The sequence below is a fragment of the Podarcis tiliguerta genome (genome assembly GCF_965153285.1).
Source record: "Podarcis tiliguerta genome assembly, chromosome: 6".
Taxonomy (NCBI): domain Eukaryota; kingdom Metazoa; phylum Chordata; class Lepidosauria; order Squamata; family Lacertidae; genus Podarcis; species Podarcis tiliguerta.
Window position 1 is genome coordinate 86,807,428 of NC_139539.1, and position 17,237 is coordinate 86,824,664.

The following is a 17,237-nucleotide window of genomic DNA, read 5'->3' on the forward strand; positions in this document are numbered from 1 at the left end:
AACAGAGATGTGGTGGTCAGTCCTGTGCTTTTGTTACCTGCACAGGTAAAGTCACGCCTGACTCTGGTCACATGCAGAGGAAGTTTGTCCCAGCACAGGAGGAAACAGGAAGTTTATCTACTGGCTGGACAAACATTCCTCTTCATGTCTAAACATGTCCACTCTAGGAATGTTGTATTTGACTGTCCTGTGTTTCACACCCCACACTCTTAAGGTAGTCATACTTGAACAAAGACATTTTAAAGGGTTCTCTGGTGTGAAGCTGCTGAATTACAATTAATCAAGGAGTCCAGTTCTGTTTATTTGGGCCTGAATAGAGATTGGGGTTGTTGTTTTTTATGTAGATGCTGATGATAAACAACAAAGTTGTGTAATCCAACCCTAAACCACATTTACTCAAAAATAAGTCTCACTATCTTCAGTACAGTCTAGTCATAAGTAGGATTGGGCCATTAAGCTCTCACATATAAACTAAAAGCACCAGTATATTTTCTATATTGCAGTCTAACCCTCTCAGTTTAACTTCTCAAAGGGCTGTCCTGATTTGCTACAAGCTGGCCTGAGAACCTGTTTGGTTGACTGGCAGAATGTAAGTTTTCTAAAAAGCAAAATAAATGTGGGAACTAGACTAAATGTGTTGGACTAGATTACCCTCGTGGTCCCTTCCAACTCAGCAATTCTATGGTTCTATCATTCTGTGCCTAAGAGGAAGGTCAGACTTTCCCCCTGCGACATTTAATTCTGAGGCTATGAGATTATGGCATATACTTGACCAGTCAGCATAGATGTATCTTTAAAGACCCAGTCAGAAACATAAGGGAACAAGGAGCACAATGCAAACTTAGGACCACTTTATGAGAAAATGAAAATAAAGAGCAAAGCACTGGGAGCCATATGCTGCCCATAATCTGCAAAGCCCTCAGTTCAATGACTCCTTCCCTTGAGCCCCAGTGTCCAAGCCTAAGTAAACAGGCGCCTGTGAAAGAGGAGCCCCCTTTCCAATTAAAAGTGTACTAACATCCCTCCTTTCCCTAATTCCCCCGAACCAAAGAATTTCTTCATCTTCATACACGAAGCCGGTTCTTCATCGTTCCCCCAGTGAGCCTTGGGGTTGCGCAGAGGTCACGGCAGACAATATAAACCGCCTGTAGTCCTTTCCCATGTGACACCAGGAGGAGTCTTAAAGATTAATTAATTCCTACCCTGTTCGAGGAAGGCTTGAAAGGCAGAGTTAATTAAAAGCATTGCCACGCTAAAGCAGAATCAACTTTCCATCATTTGGAGGGATTTGGCAAGCAGGTGTCTGGGGTGGCGGGGGAACGCGGCCACTCTTCTTTCATGGGATGGGATTCCCCCAGACTTCTCTGCACTGATTTCTCTCCCCCCCCCCTTCCCCATCCATTTCAAAGCATTTCCCTATTTCATTCTCCTATATGGACAGATGTGGGAAATATTTGATCACCCCGTTTCTCTCTCCCCCCCCCTATATAATTTTTTCAATTAATTTTCAACATATCATTTTCAACAATAATTAAACGTACTTTAACATCTTATACAATTCTTTTTACTTCTATCACATCTGAAAATTTTCCAGTCTATTTATTTGATTTACATTTCTTATTTCCACTATGACATTTAAATCTCATAACTTATATCTCTCTTCTTTCTCTTCTTTGCAATATTTCATATATTTCTCCTTACAGAACTTCTTGTAGCGTAATTTGCTGATTACAGTTGCTCTTCAAATAGTTTGTATATTTCTTCCAATCTTCTGTAAATCTCTGGTCCCACAGGTTTCAAATCCTTCCTCAAATCCAATTCTGCATAGTCCATGAATTTTGTCTGCCATTCTTCTTTCGTGGGTATTTCTTCTTGTTTCCATTTCTGAGCCAACAATACTTTTGCCGCTGTTGTTGGATATAAAAACAATTTTACATCCTTTCTAGTAATATCCTCACCTATAGTGCCAAGTAAAAATGCTTCTGGTTTTTTAAAGAAATGTATATTTCAACATCTTTTTCATCTCATTATATATCATTTCCCAGAAGTTTTTTACTTTCTTACATTCCCACCACATATGATAAAATGTTCCTTCTGATCAGCCCGTTTATCTAGTCATCCTGCGAAAGAGAAACAGGAACGCCTCCTAGCAATAATGCGCTGAGGGGCAAACGCAGCACCAGGGAGGTGTTTTGCTCTAGTTAAGAATCTGGCAACATTGTAGACACTGAACTACCATATTTTTCTCTCCATAAGACGCACATTTTTCCTTCTAAAAAGTAAGGGGAAATGTGAGTGCGTCTTATGGAGCCCCTTCTGTTCCTCCTCCCGCTTCGCTGAAGGGGTGCTGCGCAGCTCTCCCTCTCTGCGTAGTGCCTGTCCTGCGAAGCCAGAGGAGGAACAGAAGGGTCTCCTTCTGTTCCTTCTCCAGCTTCGCTGAAGGGGCGCTGCGCACTTCTCCCTCTCAGAGAGGGAGAACTGTGCAGCGCCCCTTCAGCGATGCACCGTCCTGGCTTCTGCCTTAGCCCTGCGCAGCCTCTTTGGGCAGGGGGAGCCTTCATCCCACTGCCCTGAAGAGGCTTGGCGCGGTTATCCCAGATGCCAAAACAGCCACACAGTATCCCAGAAGCCAGATCCCTCTTGCTGTTCTGGCTTCTGGGATTCAGAATAATTTTTTCTTGTTTTCCTCCTCCCAAAACTAGGTGCGCCTTATGGTCTGGTGCGTCCTTTGGAGCGAAAAATACGGCACAAACCCAGACAGGAGCCCAGACAGGCGCATGGAGACAGTGCCGAGTTCTGGAATCTCATGCTTACCCAAATGATTGGCCCCCAAACACAAACCAACTAATTGTCACTTCGCCAATGCGATTGATTTCAGAGCAGCCAACATAATAATTTGAAGTCCAACGTGGGTTATCAGAATTTTAAAAAATCAGTAGGCTTCCATTTTCTTGAATCAAACATTTATTGCAAATTTAGCAGTTGAGTAACCTGTTGTTGTAAAATGCCAGAAAGCTCAGAAAAAAACTTAAGCACCTTTGTCTAGAAACAGTGCCACACTACATACGGCAATCAGATGTGTTTATCGAGCACTTGTGCTGTTTCCTGCAGCAAACATAGGGACAAGATATATTCCCTGTTGCCCATTTGGAATTTCAAGTTCAAGAGACTCTGTGGAGGGAACGAAATCCTGAACAATAACACAATATTCACACTATATTTGACCAAAACATCATCCAGTGGTAAAAATGAGACCATGATTTGTCAGCAACTAGAAAATACGTAGGTTCAATTTGTGTGTATTCTGAATAGACTCCAAGTCTTGGGACTTGTTGCCCTTTCAATTAAAAGTTGCAAAATACAGAGCATTTTCAGAAGTTGGTCCAAAGTTTCTGAAACATGTGGGAATGCACAACATGTGTTTGCACAATGCAAACTTGACTCCTTTTTGTCTCATTGCCTCCATTTATCCCATATTATGCACTGTAAAATAAACTGCTGGGTGTATGAAAACACACGCACAACATAGTGTGAGGTGCCTTTTAAAAAAGATATTCAGACTCAGGAGCTATAAGTCTTGCATACATTGGCTTTATTAGAGCAATCGACTCATTGTTTTCAAATACTATTCATTAGTAAAATGCTACTATTTTAAACCCTACTCAGGCCTATTCCACACATGCAATACATCAGGAGATGGGACTGAGGTCGAAGTATGAACTATACTTAGTCCAGACTGCAAGTGAGGATTTGTTATTTTTTTATTATTATTTAAAAAATATTGGTTTTACATACTTAAAGCGAAAGGTTCTTTCAAACTTCTGGCCACCCTTCCCTCCCTCCAAAAGTTCCATATTCAAAGAAAAATATTCTGCATCCTTTACTGTTATCTATCTGTTATATACTCAGTTACCAAAGTTCATTTCACATTACAAGTGTCATTGTATCCCTGCCAATGATTTTAACTCTTTACAGTGGTCTTTTAAATACATTAAAATTTTATTCCATTCTTTTAGAAATACTTAGTCTTCCTGGTTTCTGATATTTCCCGTCAGTCTTACCATCTCTTCGTACTCCATCAATTTAGTCGGCCATTCTTCTCTAGTCGGCCCTTTCCCTCCTTCCATCTCTGGTCTAGTAGTATTCTTGCTGCTGTCATTGCATACATAAAAAGTATTATGTCTTCTTTTGGTATCTCTTCACCTTTTACAGTGGTACCTTGAGTTACAAACACCTCAGGTTACAAATGATTCAGGTTACAAACTCCACTAACCTGGAAGAGGTACCTCGAGTTGAGAACTTTGCCCCAGGATGAGAATGAAAATCATGTGCCAGCGGCAGCAAGAGGCCCCATTAGCAAAAGCACACCTCTAGTTAAGAACAGTTTCAGGTTAAGAACGGACCTCCAGAATGAATTAAGTTCGTAACTAGAGGTACCACTGTATACCTAACAAAAAAACCTTCTAGTTTTTTTAACAAAAGTTTTCTTAAACAGTTTCTTTAACTCATTATATATCATTTCCCAGAAAGCTTTTACCACTCCACAGATTTCCTGTTGTTTTTAAATGCACCGTGCAAGTTGAAAATTATCACAGCCGGGTCTTGGTTTAGGGCCAGAACCATTCTCCGTTGCTGTGCTCATTTTCTGTTTGCAAGGAACTGTTAATATGAGGAAACATTTTTTTAAAATGGCGCGTTCCCCCCTCCATGTGCAACCTGAAGCGGCATAGTATTGAAGGCACACACTCTAGTGCCAAACATTTTACTGGAATGCTAACCTTGCCAATTAGGACTACCTTATTCCATACATGTACTTAGAGTAATGGAGGCTGATGGCTTAAGAGCTTCTACACCTCCCAGGCAAAGTGTCCCGGTGTTTCACACACATGCTAATCGAAAAGCCTGCTTAATTACTCTTCAGTGGAGTTCTGGCTGCCAAGATGCATGCTTTGAGAGCATTGAGGTGAGATTTCTCCAGTGCAATGGGGACATTCTTAAAGAGCATTTGGAGCTGAGCTATAGCTTGGGTCTTAGCTAAAAAACACCATATGATACCTGTACATACAGAACTGCACTTGGTAACAATTAATCTCTGGGCTTAATTCCAAGTGTTACTGGTGACTTTAAAAGTTTGATATGGTCTGAATCTAGGGTTAGGCTGCAGTGGCGTAGCGTGGGGGGTGCAGGGGGGGGCTGCACTGGGTGCAACATCGGGGGGGGGCGCTCGCACTCGCAGCTCTCTGCCCCTACCTGGCTCACTCTCTCTCTCTCACTGCAGTGCTGGCTGTGCGAATCCGATCCGAGGCGCCGGGTCGCCGCCCACTGTGGAGGGGAGGGTGCTAGGTGTGCGGTGCGGTGCGGAGAGAGAGCGAGGGACTATCTGGGGGAGGGACAGTGCAGCGGGGGGGGGGGGCGCAAATTACTTGCCTTGCCCCGGGTGCTGACAACCCACGCTACGCCACTGTTAGGCTGTCTGAGGTTCCATTACTGGCAACTGGAGCAAGGCTAATTCCCGCTTTGAAACCTTTGCCCAGAGAAGCCTGTCTGGCCATCTTGATTCTAGTTTGCAGAAATATCCTTCTTTAGGAAGGCATTTAGGCCTCTGGGAGATGGCTGCTGACTTGTTGTGTAACCAGATTTGAGTTGAGTTTATAATCCTCTTTTGACTGCTTTGTTATTTCCTTACAATCACCCCAGCCACACCCCTGTAAAGGTTGCAACACAGAACCCCTGGTTTATCTCCACTGTCTTTCCTTTCCTTACCAAATGCTTCTGAGTGCTTTGTAGCCCTACCTGTGCAAATTCTGAAAGGACTTTTGAGCATCTTCCTGTTAGTATGGAGCTTTTCCATGCGGCTTCTCAATTTGGGGTGATTTCGTTTTAAGCAAAGGCTGGCTTGTGAATCGCACTGTGTGGGATTTTATCCCCTTCCCCAATCTTTCAAGGTAAAAGTGATGATGAAGGGAGCCTGTGCAAAATGGGAGATGGCAGTGGGAAAACATCCGAGGAGAGCAAGGACCACAAGCGGCCGAAACGACCCCGGACCATCTTGACGACCCAGCAGCGCCGGGCATTCAAGGCATCATTTGAAGTGTCTTCTAAACCATGCAGGAAGGTACAGTTTGATCATAAGAAGAAACTGGCACCATGAACACTGGAATCACTAGAGGTAGCCAGTTTACACTGCCTAAGATGTTGTTAAATCCCAGGGCTGTAGAGTGACTCCTGTCTTAATAATTCCTGGACATTGTGCTCTGTCGGTGGCAGTCAGATTCAGGCATGTGGTCCGCTAAACAGAATGCAGCCCAACAGGCAAGTGTTGTGATTTCCCAGGCACTTGACCATCACTCCTGAGCAGTCAACACAACGACAAGAGAGATTTAATGACCCAGGCATGAGCCACTGTATGTAGATGACATGCTGATGGACTGCAAGTTGTGTAGCCCTACTTAACCCTACTTAAGGCTGAGAGCCCCTTACCTGCTGGGAAAACTCAAAAATTGTGGGTTGTTTAGTTTGGAAAAAAGATTCCCTGCTGGATCAAACCAAAGGCACAGCTATTCCCGCATTCTGTTCTCACAATGACCAGTGAGGTGCCCTGTGGGAATGTTCAGGAAGGCAGGAGAGGATATATTGTTTAATAATATCCTTCCTAACCAGTTCTATGTTTTAGCAGAGTAACAGTCCCCTTTTAAACTTGCACAGCTGATAGGTTTGCCAAGCTTGCATAAACCTCTAAAATAAGTTTCCTGGTAATTCTCCTCTTATTCCCTCCTAAAAAGAATAAACACAACACAGTCTTGTATAAAAGTATAAAAAGAGTTTACTCACACATTCTGTTTACAAATGGATCCCAGAAGGCAGACTTAGGTTACAAAATATATACACCTGGAATCTATCCCATAAGGAGATAGTTCTTTTGTCCAGCCAAGAGAGCATCTCAGGTTAAGGAGCTGTTGCTTCTTCAAGGAATGGAGTCAGAGAGAGAGATGGCTGCCTGCCCTGTGCTATTTTGTTACCTGCACAGGTAAGGTCATACCCAACTCTGGTCACATGTAGAGGAAGTTTGTCCCAGCACAGGAGAAAACAGGAAGTTTATCTACTGTCTGGACAAACATCCCTCTTCATGTGTAAGCATGTCCACTCTAGGAATGATGTATTTGACTGCTCTGTGTTTCACACCCCACATGCCTGTGGAAAGCCCCAAACAGGATTTGAGCAGCACAGCACACTCCCCCACTTCATTTCCCCAGCAGCTACTGTTCAGAGGATGTGGGTGGCGCTGTGGTCTAAACCACTGAGCCTCTTGGGCTTGCCAGTCGAAACTGCATGACAGGGTGAGCTCCTGTTGCTCTGTCCCTGCTCCTGCCAACCTAGCAGTTCAAAAGCACACCAGTGCAAGTAGATAAATAGGTGCTGCTGTGGCAGGCATTTCCGTGTGCTCTGGTTTCCGTCACGGTGTCCCGTTGCGCCAGAAGCGGTTTAGTCATGCTAGCCACATGACCCGGAAAGCTGGCAAACGCTGGCTCCCTCGGCCTGAAAGTGAGATGAGCACCGCAACCCCCTAGTCGCCTTTGACTGGACTTAACTGTCCAGGGGTCCTTTACCTTTTTTTACCTTTACAGGGAAAAACGAAAGAGTTGTGGGTTCTTTAGAAAAATAATAACCCCACATTAAACCATAAGATCCCTGCTGAATCACGCGGGTGGCGCTGTGGGTTAAAGCCTCAGTGCCTAGGGCTTGCCGATCGAAAGGTCGGCGGTTTGAATCCCCGCGGCGGGGTGCGCTCCTGCTGTTCGGTCCCAGCGCCTGCCAACCTAGCAGTTCGAAAGCACTCCTGGGTGCAAGTAGATAAATAGGGACCGCTTACTAGCGGGAAGGTAAACGGCGTTTCCGTGTGCGGCTCTGGCTCGCCAGAGCAGCGATGTCACGCTGGCCACGTGACCCGGAAGTGTCTTCGGACAGCGCTGGCCCTTGGCCTCTTTGAGTGAGATGGGCGCACAACCCTAGAGTCTGTCAAGACTGACCCGTACGGGCAGGGGTACCTTTACCTTTACCTTTATCCCTACACCCTGTTCTCACAATGGCCAGTGACGAGCCCGTGGCAAGCCCTTGCCCACTTCATTTCCCCAGCCACTACTCTTCAGAGCCATACTCTACAATAGTCATTGTAGCTAATAGCCATTTCTCTAAAGCCATCCAAGTTGGTGTCCATTGCTACCTCTTGTGGGATAAAATTCCATAGTTTACGCACTGAGCAAAGAAGCGCTTTCTTTTGACTGTCCTGCATCTTCCAACATTCAGTGTTATGAGATAGTAAGGAAAACCTTTCTTCACCCGCTTTCTCCTTGCCATGCATAATTTTTAAAACTTCTATCCTGTCACCTCCCCCCCCCCCCAGGGGAGTTGCTTCATCCCTGTGATCACTTTTGATGCGCACTGAACAGTATTCTGCGTGTTTTCGCAGCTCCCCTGTTTGGAGACACATGCTTGAAATCTGACTGCCGAACTCCAAAAACTTCCAGTTCTTAAGGTTTTGGATTTTGGTGAGAAATCTAGGGAGCAACTGCAAACGTTGAGATTTTGTGCCGCAATGAAAAAAAACCCTTTTATGAAAACGTTGAAATTTGTGTTGAGAGTCCTACACATTTAGTGTTTTGCTTATCCTTTTGCCTCTGTTTTAAACGAATAATCATGTCTGCTATTCTGACATTTCATGAAGGTAAGGGAAACGTTAGCAGCCGAGACGGGTCTGAGTGTCCGAGTTGTTCAGGTCTGGTTCCAGAATCAAAGAGCTAAGGTAACAACATTTCCCCTTGAATCACTTACTACATAATGACGCTGGGGCCTTTCATCCATTTTTAGATAGGAGGGCTATCTATCTAAACTTAAAATGTAGTCCTAGTTTGGAGTAGGAATAGGCAATTTGCAGATTGCATTTTTGGATTTGGGAAGCTATCTTACAGACCATCTAGCATAGCTGCACTGAGCTGCACAGGCTGGCAGAAGTTGTATGGTTGAGTCCCGGTGGAAATAATGACACATGACACAATTATTAAGGTTAATGGGCTAAAAAAGGCCACAACTTTATTGGTTACAGGTGATGAGCGGTATTGGCTTAGGCATTGGTCCTAACTGACTATATCTGACTTCAGCCCGTCCGCTCGACATCTGGGAAGGGTTAACCACCAATAGGGGGAGTCCTGCTGATGCACATCAACTAGGAACTCCCCCCAGGGTCACCGCTAGGTGGCATGCCTTAGGCCCCCACCTCCCTAGGCTTTGGTAGGGCCACACACCCCAGAATCCTTTCTCAGACTACCCTTCAATATACGGGGCAGGTGATGGCGCTACCTCCCCTCTTCCATCTACAGAGCAATACCAATGCCTAACCGCCAATACCTGAAAAGCTGTGACGATTTGCTACGTGGTAGGCGAAAACCAAGTGGCTGGTGCCAAATTGCCAAGTGGAAAAATTCCTACCAGGCCCCTCAACAGCGACCAACCAAGGTCCATAGCAAGGTCAAAGAACAAACCTTAGAGGGCGGGAGGGTGGGAAAAGCAGGAACAGCTGGCGAGCGGCAAAGAGGGAGATCCCCGGCCACGTCCTGGTTTAAATGGGGCAGGCCACACCCCCTGAACTGGCCGATTGGCCAGCTAGGGGGTGACGCAGCCGGGAATTCCCCCAATCGCGCGGGGGCTGGCCTCCACCCATCGCACGTGTGGAGGGGCCGTGAAGCCCGCAACCCCACCTCCTCCTTAGACAGGGCTCTCTCTCTCAGCCCATTTTAAGATGCCCATCTTAAGAACTATCAGAGTGTAACGGCAGCATCATGCTTCTGCTAACCCTGTGGATGCTTTTCCACCATTTAGGAAAAGAAGAGGAAGGGATATTGGCTTGTTCTAACCTTTCCTCCCTTTCTGTAACAGATGAAGAAATTAGCGAGACGACAACAGCAGCAACAGCAAGATCAGCAAACAACACAGAGACTCACTTCTGGTAAGCTTGTCTCCTAACCCCCTTTTGTCACAGGACCTGCCTGTTCCCTCTTCCTTTAAACTCCACCACCTACAGCCAGGATTCTGAAAATGGAAAGTGGATTCTCTTTCCATGGAGGCACCAGGAGTTGCTGGACAGGAGAACCGAATAATTTCCTAGCTCCCCTCCTGTCAAATGCAGGTGCTTCCTACTTGAGCCAGAAGGCAGAATATGCCACGCTGAAGGAGGGAGGGCATCAACAATATATGGCGGCCAGTGAACCAGTCCTCTGCAATGGGCAAGATTTCATTTCCTCAGAGACTTTAATAGCATGCCACGAACAGCTATGGTCCCCCCCACAATATCGATTTGACTTATCCCATGGTTTCATCAACACTCAGTTCTTGGTGTTACCTTGAAAAACTAGAATTTATTGATATGGAAAAGTTATGATTCACTTCTCCTTGGCTCCTAGGACATCTCGGCTGCCATGTCCTACCTGGGAACTCTCCTCAGATTGTCGTGGGTTTTCCACTGTAATCTCCATAGCTTTTTCAGTCCTTAGCTTTGCTTCCCAATTTCCCCTTACTATACAAGGCTGAACATGCTTCCCATCTCAACTCTTCTTTCCACGCTTAGATCACTCTTCTAGCACAATGGCCCCTCTTTTGCATGATGTGCACCTCCTTCAGGGGCACAGTTACTCCATTCAGGATCAAGGAGTCCCCATACCTGCCCACCCCCTGTCCCCCCAAAACAATACTTCTGTCTTGTCAGGATTCAACCTCAATCTGTTAGCCGCCATCCATCTACTTTAAAGTGTGTACACTTCCTTCTGCAAGACAAAAAGCAGAGGAGTTTCCTGATCCAATGTCCCCAAACCCCCTCAGATGTATTGAACGAAAAAAAAACAACGAAAAAAAACCCCCACAAGTCTGAGATCCATACATTTATCTTTCAGCATCTTTTCTGGATTGACTCTAAGACTGAACATGTTGAGGGTTCTTTTGCATGTCAAAGAATGAAAGAAAGAGAGGGGGGGAGAGAGAAGGGGGTTGAACATGGGGGGGAAAATTGTGCAACAGAGAGCCTTCTCGGTAGTGGCACCCACCCTGTGGAATGCCCTCCCATCAGATGTCAAGGAAATAAACAGTTATCTAACTTTTAGAAGACATCTGAAGGCAGCCCTGTTTACAGAAGTTTTTAATATCTAATGGTTTACATTTTTGTGTGTGCTGTAAGCCGCCCAGAGTGGCTGGGGAAACCCAGCCAGATGAGCAGGGTATAAATATCATCGTCATCATCACAGGAGTCCTGTCTTACAGTGAACTTGGCATCCGAGTTCCAAAGGAGCTTATAGTTATATTTTTCATGAACTTGATAATATGTAGGTCTGGCTGGCAGTGACCCTTTAAGCAGCTCATATATTTGAGTTGACTGATGGTTTAATTCATTTATTCCAAGACTGAAAAATGAGAAGTCGTATATGGGTTGGTTGGGTATGGCTTTGAAAATAGGGGAGCAGGGAAAGAGTTCACACCTCCTGGGACTGGAGAAAATGTTGGGATACTGCCAGGGAGACAAAGTCCATCTCGACTCCACGTCGTCTCCGGACGTCCATTGATCTCCCGTAGACACGCAGTATCAGCAATTAGCGACACGAGCTCCAGAAATAGCTTCCCACATTCCAGAGCCGAGCACGCTCTATCAGCAGATATGCACACAGCGAAAGATGCACCCAGGAGAGCATTATTTCCAAGTTTATTCAGCGTTGGTCAGAACAAAGAAAAACATGACTGCCTGCTTCAGAGTTCCGGCAGAGAGAGAGAAACAAAAGCAAAGACACAACATAAACATCCTGTGAAACAGGAAAATACGCAGGCTGTGACACAAACATCCTGCTCCCTTTTAAGGTGGAACGGAAATATCCTAACAGAAAAACGTTCATTAAGAAAAAAGGCACCAGTATAGAAAAGCCAGGTCTTGCTGATATAAGTGAAATAATAAGGTATTGGGAGACTGATCTTATGAACTCATGCATTTTATTTGCCATTGTCTTCCAGCTCAGACAAACAGTGGCAATAACACTGGCCTTGAAGGAATCATGAACTCTTATACCACCTTGCAACCTCCTCCACAACAAGTATTGGTCATTGATCAAAGTGTTTACAGCTCAGACCCCTTCCGGCAAGGACTCACTCCGCCACAAATGCCAGGAGACCACATGCACCCTTATGGTAAGAACAGAAACCCTGCATATTGCACATTTTGAGGGAGCCGTAAATTGAGTCAGAGTTTGAAACGGCTTCTTTCTGTATGTCCCATTGCAACGTCTCAGACAGACTAAGCGGAACCCCTTAGCAACGTGAATTTAGGATGTCAAGAGCCCATAGCCCTCTAAGACAATATCCGGGCTGGGCTTGGGCTTCCAGGCTTAAGCTAGTGGAGCTTGAGATTTTAAACATGTCTGGTTTCCATCTAGATCAGGCATAGACAAACTCCAGATGTTTGGGACTACAATTCCCATCATCCCTAACCACTGGTCCTGTTAGCTAGGGATGATGGGAATTGTAGTCCCAAACATCTGGAGGGCTGGAGTTTGCCTATGCCTGGTCTAGATCCCTGATTCAGGTTGTATGTCTGTTTAGCTACCTCAAACACATGAGAGATACAGTGGTACCTCGGGTTAAGTACTTAATTCGTTCCGGAGGTCCGTACTTAACCTGAAACTGTTCTTAACCTGAAGCACCACTTTAGCTAATGGGGCCTCCTGCTGCTGCCATGCCGCCAGAGCACGATTTCTGTTCTCATCCTGAAGCAAAGTTCTTAACCTGAAGCACTATTTCTGGGTTAGCGGAGTCTGTAACCTGAAGCGTATATAACCTGAAGCGTATGTAACTCAAGGTACCACTGTATTATTATTATTATTATTATTATTATTATTATTATTATTATCATCATTAGAGTTGCTTAGTCAAAATTCTGATGACACTTCTGAAAGAGCAGCTCCCGTTCATTTCAGTGTTGTGTGAGTGGATTGTGCCTGAGTGGAACAAATCTTTCTCTCTGTTCTGAAGGTTCTGAGCACCTTTTGTGTGAGATGGACAGTGACGACACCTCCCTCAGCAACCTGGGCGACTGTTTCTTAACAACTGTGGAACCTGGGCCCTTGCAGTCCAGAGTGGGAAACCCCATTGACCACCTGTACTCCATGCAGAGCTCCTACTTCACATCTTGAGGCATTTGAGGCTCTGAACAGACCAGGGCTGGGCTCACTGCAGGTGCCACCTGGAGAGAAGGAGAGGAAAGGATTGTGAAGTTGCTGGCTTCGTTTCCCATTTGAAAAATTCAGTGGAAATCAGGAACATTTGTGAAGGAAGAATTCAAAACTCCGTTCTCCTTTCGCGAACCCATTTATGGAACGACTTTTTGAAACTAAGTTTTAAATTTTGAAGTGTCAAGGAATGCATGAAAGAAGACAAAAACTTATTCCCCCCCCCCCTGTGTTTTATTTAAGGCTGTCTTGAAGGCAAGTTGCAAAAAGCAGTACTTTAAGCTTAGACTAGATAGGCAAGCAATATTTCCCACTTTGAACTTTGGGGCTGAAACAAAAGTTCCTCATTTGGGTGGACTACCCTTCGGGGGGGGGGGACTTAGATAATTTTCAATAATTTGTGCATTTTGCAATCCTTTTTGGCAATCCTGGTGGCTTCTGCGATTTCTGCATTGCTGTCATTTCTTCCTTGGTTGCTATTTCTTTCTCCTTCCTGGATTAATCACGTAAGTGAACCCACCTTATCAGAATCACACAGTGAACAGGATGATATCAGAATGAAGTCAGTTAGATCTGGGCATGTGAGAGTGAGAGCAATTTAAACTAATAAATGAACATTATTATTATTATTTTGCAATGAGTGACAGAAAATAATTGACATGGGAGGCATTTTTGACACTGACAAAAATGTATGGAGGGGTGGGAAGGTTCATGGTTTGTTCATATAGCTATCAATTTGGTGCCTGGCAAGCATGTGTGTCAAGGTGTTTGAGTGTGTTCATGTAAGGGCGTGTGCATTTATATGCAAGATGCAAGCGCGCCTAATATTGCATCAGGTTTATCCCTAATGATAGAAATGTTCTGCACAGCAAAAAATAACTTTATTTTCTGAGTGAACTATATTTAAGAAATTGCTCAATGCACTTAAGTTATGAAACGAAAGAACCGGGTTTTCTAAAATATCACATTTGGTTTGCAAAGACGGAAAAGCAGAGTTAGAGTAGCAGTCTCAGCTGGAGGCAATTTGATGCTTCTTTCCACTTCTTCATTGGTTTTCAAATGAAAATCCGCGTCTGAAAATATCAGAATCCCACTATCAAGATGAAGAAGAAGAGTTTGGATTTGATATCCTGCTTTATCACTACCCGAAGGAGTCTCAAAGCGGCTAACATTCTCCTTTTCCCTTCCTCCCCCACAACAAACACTCTGTGAGGTGAGTGGGGCTGAGAGAATTCAAAGAAGTGTGACTGGCCCAAGGTCACCCAGCAGCTGCATGTGGAGGAGCGGAGACACGAACCCAGTTCCCTAGATTATGCGTCTATCGCTCTAAACCACTACACCACACTGGCTCTCGCAAGGGGATGATGTAGGAACACTTAAGAAACTAAATGGTTGACTCCTTTCAGAAACCAGAACCTCCACTGCTATTGGTGAAGAATAGAATAGATGGATCTACAAAACACCACAAAGAATTTGACAAAATAACATCAACAATTGTCATGGGTATCCATTCTAAAGTCCTTTGTTGCAATAGAAAGGACTCCCGGTGAACTCCATAGGAAATGGACATTGGTCTTCATGTGCCTTCCAGCTGAGTTAGACTAGCTCATTCTTCTGCCACTTAAATAATGGAGTCTTCCAATGTAACCAAGAAATCTTCTGTTGAACTGGCCGGAGTGAAGGATCGCTACATATATGTCTTTAACATGCTGAGTTCCACCTCTTATTTAGAGAAGACTCATAATGGGCTGACTGAGAGGGAACTGGAGAGGACCCAAGTTCCTCTGACATGGAGCTGTAGGAATCCAGCTCCCTGCTCTTCTTCCCTGTCTCTGTTGGTGGGCCTGACTTCCTTCTGTGCTGATGGTGCTGACTTGACCATGCTCCTCTGTGTAGTAGGAGGAAGCACGTAACATTTCTCCCCCAGCTTCCCTAAAACATGGTGAACAGTAATATTCAGTTTGTCTAAAACTGGAGACAGACAATATTTCAGAGCTGATCATGGGCAGCACTGCCCATAATGTGTGCCCTGACCCTTCTTTTTTCTCTACTGAAACATGCCTTGCAAGTTTAGGTATTGCTTCAAAAACCTGCTTGATCCATGTCAACAATAGAACAAAAGTAATACTATAAGATATGAAGCTTCTCTCAGATCACTTTCAGCTCTTGAAAAATAACGGTCTATCTCCAGTCTAAAAGAATGTAGTACTTCACAAGCAATCTACCATAAGATAAGATGCCATGAGGCAAATGAGTATAAAGGTTACCCCCACCCACAACAGATTGGGTGAACATGTGGAGATAGGTCTGCCAATGACTACCAGGTGTCAGGTTCCAGCTCCAGGAAATGATATCTCCACTGTGATCCTGAGGCCACTGGTGGTCCACTGGAATGACCAAGAATGGCATAGAGGTGTTGGGATACTGCCAGGGAGACAAAGTGCATCATAACTCCACGTCGTCTCCGGACGTCCATCAATCTCCCGTAGACATGCAGTATCAGCAATTAGCGACACGAGCTCCAGGAATAACTTCCCACATTCCAGAGCTCTTGCACACTCTATCAGCAGAGTTCACAGCGAAAGATGCAGTCAGGAGAGCATTATATAGAAGTTTATTCAGCGTTGGTCAGAACAAAGAAAAACATGACTGCCTGCTTGAGAGTTCCAGCAGAGAGAGAGAGAAACGAAAGCAAAGACACAACATAAACATCCTGTGAAAACAGGAAATACGCAGACTCTGACACAAAAAGCCTGCTCCCTTTTAAGGTGGAACGGAAATATCCTAACAAGAGGTACATGGATAGTTGAGTTAGCAACTCTCAACTTTGAGACTTTGGGATAATAAGACCTAGCATGGGTTCTCATCATCATGTTTTCCAAGTAATGATTGCAGCGCTCACATGGTAAGTCCATTTTCAGAATGACAAGGCGGGCTATCTTGGAAGATGCTAAGGCACACCATAATAACAGTATAGCTCTCCCTTCCTCAGCAGATTACTTCTCTGCTGGCCATCGTGCTGTTAGGCATGGGGTATTCCAACTTCCCTGTGCTCTCCAAGGTGAGGTCTTGTATCCGGCAGCTTTTTCTTCCTCAGAGCCCTAGTACAAAGATGTGTCTCATGGTGGAAGCAGGAGAGGAGTCGGACACAGCATCTGAGGAAGAATGAGCCACTGAACGATGAATGCACTGGTTCACTGCTATGCCCAGCTGCATGGGGTTGGCCTGGTAGGAGACCAAAGGACTCTACTACTTTGGTGTGGGGTGTCTCTCTACTTTTCTACCCATGTAGGGACAACAGGGTTGCAGCCTTAATTGTCAGGATGCTTTCAGCAGCTTCCAGCTCGTTGCCCAGGAAAGTATAAAGACAATGAAAATTTCTTGCCATCATTTTTTTTATTTCAGTCTTCACAGACAGAGGCTATAGAACCCAGCCTCTTGGATAATGGCCTTGTCCCGAGTGAATCTCCACCCCCATCTCTCCCACTTCCTTGTTCGTCATTCTCATCCTGTCCTCTATGGGTCCTGCTACGTGCCCTCTGTCTTTGAGCTCTTTGCTCTCCTACTTTCAAGGCATGCCAGGTTCTGGGAGATGGAGGGTCTGGGATGCTTTCTAATGACACCGTGTCAGCCAGCTGCTAACCTGGTTCTGCCTCCTCCTCTCCCATTATTTCCCAGCTTTTCCCCTCATCTGCCTCTGAGCTGCTACCTCCCTCAAACCCCTGTTGTAAATCTATACTGTCTTCCTCTTCCTCTTCCCTGGAAGGGTCGGGATGGATAGGCGGTCTCCACTATTCCTCCTCTGCCCAGTCCCTGACACTAACTTAGGGAAATTACTGTGAACACTGTGAAAGCACACATGAAAAATCTATTACTGCTCAGTAGTGGTCATTTTTGGGAACCACACAGAATGAACTTGCAAACATTTGTCCACGCAAAGCCATACATACATGGAAATTGTCTTCTCTTAAAACAGAAATTTCT

General features: G+C 45.0%; 1 protein-coding gene across 2 annotated transcripts in view; it reads left to right on the forward strand.

The window, feature by feature from the left end:
* Window positions 1-13,882, forward strand: part of LMX1A (LIM homeobox transcription factor 1 alpha) — a 79,365-nt gene extending 65,483 nt beyond the window's left edge. For both annotated transcript variants that reach the window (XM_083445368.1, XM_083445367.1), the window contains 5 exons: window positions 5,946-6,115; window positions 8,723-8,800; window positions 9,931-10,000; window positions 12,043-12,216; window positions 13,057-13,882. In XM_083445368.1, coding sequence (XP_083301494.1) covers window positions 5,946-6,115; window positions 8,723-8,800; window positions 9,931-10,000; window positions 12,043-12,216; window positions 13,057-13,217 — 653 coding nt within the window. In that variant the 3' untranslated portion in view covers window positions 13,218-13,882. The remainder of the gene's footprint in view (window positions 1-5,945; window positions 6,116-8,722; window positions 8,801-9,930; window positions 10,001-12,042; window positions 12,217-13,056) is intronic.
* The last annotated feature ends 3,355 nt before the right edge of the window (window positions 13,883-17,237 follow it).